The 5,571-nt window shown below is 38.1% G+C and overlaps 1 protein-coding gene across 1 annotated transcript; it reads left to right on the forward strand.

Moving 5' to 3' along the window:
- Positions 1-1,714: 1,714 nt before the first annotated feature.
- Positions 1,715-4,790, forward strand: LOC107300092 (methyltransferase-like protein 7A). The gene is made up of 2 exons (XM_015829435.1): positions 1,715-2,212; positions 4,226-4,790. The coding sequence occupies exons 1-2, from the start codon at positions 1,715-1,717 to the stop codon at positions 4,460-4,462; spliced, it is 735 nt and encodes a 244-aa protein (XP_015684921.1). The 3' UTR covers positions 4,463-4,790.
- Positions 4,791-5,571: the final 781 nt, after the last annotated feature.

Consider the following 5,571-nt stretch of genomic DNA (forward strand, 5'->3'; position numbering starts at 1 on the left):
TTGGGCTTTTGTGTTTGGACTTGTTCCTGTTCTTGTGGCATGAACTTTGAACAGAGCTTTTGAGCATGTCTTTTTGGTGGTGGTAGGTTAATCCTATTATGTCCTGCTTCCCTGGAGCTGTAGCTGATGGCTATGTCCTATGTTGGATTTTTTGGCTGAGGAGTTGCTGGTTTATGGATCTTTGTCTTTCTAATTCCATCAACTCCAAGCTTCCTGGCTCCAGTCCTTCTGAAAGGATTATCATATCTGCATTTATACAGAGCTGCTTTCTGCTTGGGGCAGAGAGACCTGGGGGTGGTGGTTTTCTAGTATTCCTTTGGGGAAATATATTCTGCTTTTTTAAATATTCCCCAATTTTCTTCTCTGGGCACGGGGGTGCTGTCTTCCTACATATCTTTATTATAAATGACAGTCCTTTATTTTGTATAGCTGTCTTTTAGATTTATTTATTATTTTTTTGGTTTTGTTCTAGAATTTTCCTTTGTAAAGCTAAGCTTTCAACACACACACACACACACACACTTATCTGAATCTCTTTCTGATTTGCCTGTTTTTACAGGTTTGTCCTTTACTTTTTCAAAGAAAATACTGTCATTATATTTTTGGGCACAGCTCCGGTTTCCTTAATTCTGAATTGTTTCAGCTATCAGGCATTTCTCAAAAAAATCTGCAATAAGACTTTGGAGAGCTATTGATGTTAAACTGATCTATTTTTTTCTATTTGATGTGGATTTTTATGCTATTAAAGTTTATTATAAAATAAAAATACAAAAAAGAAACAAAAGTTAGAAAGCTAAGGGAAATAAGTGTGCAGAGAGAAAGATTGAAAAAGTGACTTCAGATTTTTTTCAGAGCAATACACCGCCCCCCCCCCCAAAAAAGAACTAGGACCTGAACCTTTTGCTTTACATTTCTAAACACTTGAAGCCATTTCTAGAACAAAATCATTCTAATTATCAAAACCTAAAATCAAAGTTTCATTTGTTTCAATTTCAAGCAAAGATGTCTAATTTCTTTTCATAAATGTGTAATTCCTGAGATTTCCTCAGAAACAGACATTTAAAGAAAAATATGAAAAATGGCTTTTGCAGATTTACAACCTGCCTCCAGAAGTGGTGAATGCTCCAACACTGGAAGGTTTTAAGAAGAGACTGGACAGCCATTTGTCTGAAATGGTATAGGGTTTCCTCCCTGAGCAGGGGGTTGGACTAGATGACCTCCAAGATCCCTTCCAACTCTATTATTATTATTATTATTATTATTATTATTATTATTATTATTATTGTTGTTGTTGTTGTTGTTGTTGTTGTTGTTGTTGTTACTATTATTATTATTACTTTAAACACCTGCCAACATTGTAGACAATGGGTGTGTATGTGTGTGTGTGTGTGGGGTAATTCATTACCTGAGGTAGTTTAAAATTGGACGTTGGACTAGAAGACCTCCAAGATCTCTTCCAGTCCTACGATTCTATGGAAACAATCTGCATTTAAATCAAATTCAAATGTTCACTGGGTATTTTTTTCAACAAGTGACTGAAAGAATCGCTGACACTTTAAGGAAGAACTGGAACAGATGGCAACCGAGGGGGGGGTGGTCAGTTTGCTTCCGCAACTTCATTAAGGAAACGGGGAGGAGCGGGCTATATTTAAAGCAAATCGTTGAGGAGTCAAGCTGCTTTGCTGCAGGGAGGGCTTCTCTTCCTAGTCCGGTGATGATGATGATGCTTCTCATCTTCCAACAATGCATGAAAATCCTCACCCTGCCCATCCACGTGCTTGCCTATTTTGGCTTATGGGACCCTATTTGTAAAAGAATTTTCCCGTTTCTCGTGAAGACAGCGAGCAAATCTTACAATGCAAGAATGCACAAGGAAAAGGAGACGCTATTCAAGCACATGCGGGATTTCGCCAACGCCTCGGGAAAGCTCCACCTGTTGGAGATCGGCGTGGGCCCCGGCACCAACTTTGAGTTTTATCCACCCAACTCGCGCGTTACCTGCATGGACTACAATCCCAACTTTAGAAACGTCCTCCTGGAGAGCATGGCTCAGAATACGCACCTGCAGTTCGAGAATTTTGTGGTCGGCTCCGCCGAGAACATATTTTCGATACCGGACGGCTCTGTGGACGCGGTGGTTGGCACGCTGGTGCTTTGCTCTGTCGACAACCCCCAGGCTGTCCTGAAGGAAGTTCTGCGAGTGCTCAGACCGGTAAGTCAAAGAGCAAGGAGGGGAATTCAGTCTGGTCTGAGAGACCTCCAGAAAATACTAGGTTGAAGCTAAACTGGAAAGTTAAAACAACATTGCAACTGGGAAAACCATGGCCTTGACTATACGTATTTTTGTTGGCAAGGTGATGTCTCTGCTTTTTAGTATGCTGTCTAGATTTGCCATAGCTTTCCTCCCCAGGAGCAAGCGTCTTTTAATTTCTTGGCTGAAGTCCCCATCTGCGGTGATCTTGAAGCCCAGGAAAATAAAATCTGTTACTACTTCCATTTCTTCCCCATCTATTTGCCAGGAATTGAGAGGGCCAGATGTCATGATCTTGATAATTTTATTTAAAACAAGGAAGTATTTGAAAAAAAAACCTCTATGAATAAACATATCATTAGTGACACTATACAAGCTGTATAAAATAGAATGCATTATTTTTATGTAATGGTGTATGGAAATGACCTTGGCAGACAGAAGGAAGAGCTATGAAGTAGAAAAATTAGACAATGATTAGACAAGAGGCAAATGAGTCTGCAGAAGCAGTGGGGATGTGGCAAGTTCCCTAGATTGTTAGACTGGAAAGATGTGCTTTCAGACATGCAAGCTTTTGTTAATTTAGCATTACAATAAAGCTAGAGCTAGTACTTCTGGATGGGCTTCTTGTCTGGACTATCTTGCAAAGCTGAAAATATAAGATATATTTTTTAACTTAGTACCAAAGTCTCCACTCTATTGATTAAAGGAAAAATAACATCACTCTACTACTCCTACACCAGCTCACTGCTGGAGGTGGCTGACGGGATAAGACCTCATCCCCTTCCTGTCCATCTCTTAGCTCTCTCAGTTTCGGTTTTAGTACACTTTAGTACAGTTTTTAATGATATTTTAATCTATGTAACTTTAGTATTTTAATTATCTTTTACTTATTTAAATAACTTGTAAGCCACCCAGAGTCACCTTGCAAGGGAGATGGATGACATAAAAATTGTATTAGTAAATACACAGTGAAGCTTAAAATTTGGTGAACCCTTTTGAATTTTTAATATTTCTGCATAAGTTTGACCTAAACTGTGATTGGCTGTCCGCACAAATTCTAGACCTAGATAAAAACAAACTAATTAAACAAATGAGTTAAAAACATTATCCTTCTACCATTTCTGCTGGTCAAAACATGAGGCTTATTTTATTCTCCCCATCATTCCTTTGAAATTTTGGTGACTGCATCTTAATCTGTATAAGTAGTTATTAGAAAGGAATTTGTCTTTTCTCATAATAATGGTATCTAGAGTGAATGCAATCTCACTGGATATTCGCAATAAAAAAGTAGCATTTTTCGAGTGGAAAGAATTGAGATAACAAATAAGTTAGGGGATGGTTATCCAAACATAAATTGTTACTGTACATACATTACAACTTGTTTGTCCTTTAATAGGACTTGTTTGACTTTATGGTCAAGTGTATCTCTTTATTCATTTAACAATAGATAAATCAGCTTCCTTCATCGTATCTTGATGTATTGGGTTCTAGTCCTGTCTTGGCCATGAAAGTCACTTGGGTGACTTTGGGCCAGTCACTTTCTCTCCTCGGCCAACTCACCTCACAGAATTGTTGTTGTGGATAACATAGGAGGAGGAAAGTGTGTTAAATGTGCTCTCCACCCTGAGTTATTTGTAAAAATGATAAAGCAAGAATATAAATAAATAAAGGAATAAATTATTGAAATTTTGAGTTTGATATGCGGAAATATATTGAACTGGTTCAGCTACTTTGTCACCATCCTTAAGTAAAAAAGGCCAAATCTCAGTTTTCCTAGAACTTGAATCACCTGTAAATCATTAATGCATAAATTGCATTCCAGTTTCATTTTGTCTCTATATTTAATTATTGTTTCATGTCGCTAGGAAGTTACTGTATATAAGAACAATTTGGATTACAGTGTGAATTTTTTATGTAATTTCAAAGTGTTCTGATTTATATTTTTTCTTTTTTGTATTATTTTACTTTTTCCAGGGTGGTGTATACTGTTTCATGGAACATGTAGCAGCTGACAGATCAACCTGGACCTACTTCTGGCAACAAGTCTGTAACCCTACCTGGGGACATGTGGGCGATGGGTGCTCCTTGTTAAAAGAGAGCTGGAAATATATAGAGAACGCAGGGTTTTCTAAACTGAACTTGCAACACATCATAGGTCCATTGGTCATATATGTAATGCGTCCCCATATTTATGGATACGGTGTGAAGTAATTGTTCAATCTGGAGAAAGCATCTTTCTCTTAAAATCAGATTTCTGAATATAAGGAATTAACAGTAACAATGCATATGCTGCAATAAGAAAAGGGTTTCCTCTATTCTATATCATTCAGAGTTGAGAAAGGTTCCTAAATGTTCAGGCTGCACTAAGCCTCAATGGTACCTTGGATCAAATTTGGAGGGAGAACAAATAATAAATGTAAAAATTAATTTAAAAAAACAATCCTACTGTCAAAAGATTATGTGGGGGAAAAAGCCCCCACCATTTTGCTGTGGCATCACTTAGACCACCATGTCAGCTGTCCAGGAAGGACAGCTCGAAGAGGCCTTTTTTTGGGGGGGGGGGGAGGTATTACTTGTAACCTGTGTGGAATTCTCTAGTAACAAACCAGTAATGGAAAAAGCTCTAACTTAAGCACAAGCAGAGCAGGGAATCTTACTTAAATAGTACTTCAGGCAGAAGCCTTTGTTGGCTTTTAGGAGAGGCCTACACAGAAAGACTTTTCTCAGCTTCGTTCTGCCTGTGCTTATAGAGAGGGTAAAACCGCATATATTGACATGGGATTAGACTGAAAGCTAAGGCTTAGCATTTAGAAACTGATAATGTTGTATCAAAGCTTGCTAACTGCTGAATTATGTATTATCTCCTAGTTTTACTTATCATGCTTTTCATTTTCAATAAAAAAGGGTTTGAGGTTTTTTTCTCTCTCTCTCTGGTAAACTTTTGCTCATGAGTTTTTCTGAGTATGGGCAAATGCAAATATTGTGTCCCCTGGTTCTGGGATATATTGTGAGTTGTGTAACTGATCCATGGAAAAGCCTGGTCCTCAATAATCATTTTAAGTGGGGACTGAGAAGAGATGTGTTGTTAAACCTTAACCTGATATTTACCTGTTTGTAGAAACATTTTTGGAAAATACACATTTGTTTAGCACCACCCCATCCTGTTGTGGAAAAAACCACGATACTTACATCAGAAGACAAGACCACGAAGGGTTGGAGAAGACAGGTTTATTTGTGCACAATGGTTCAGAGCATTAGCATGACAGATTCTGAACACTGGGCTATTTCCAGCGTGTCATTCTTATACAGCTTGCCACCCA

This window comes from Protobothrops mucrosquamatus, unplaced genomic scaffold, assembly GCF_001527695.2.
Source record: "Protobothrops mucrosquamatus isolate PMUCROS unplaced genomic scaffold, P.Mucros_1.0 scaffold6121, whole genome shotgun sequence".
Lineage (NCBI taxonomy): Eukaryota > Metazoa > Chordata > Lepidosauria > Squamata > Viperidae > Protobothrops > Protobothrops mucrosquamatus.

Coding starts and splice junctions, on each gene's coding strand:
- LOC107300092 (XM_015829435.1), top strand. CDS start 1,715: ATGATGATGATGCTTCTCATCTTCCAACAATGCATGAAAATCCTCACC. Junction 2,213..4,225: donor TTCTGCGAGTGCTCAGACCG/GTAAGTCAAAGA, acceptor TACTTTTTCCAG/GGTGGTGTATACTGTTTCAT.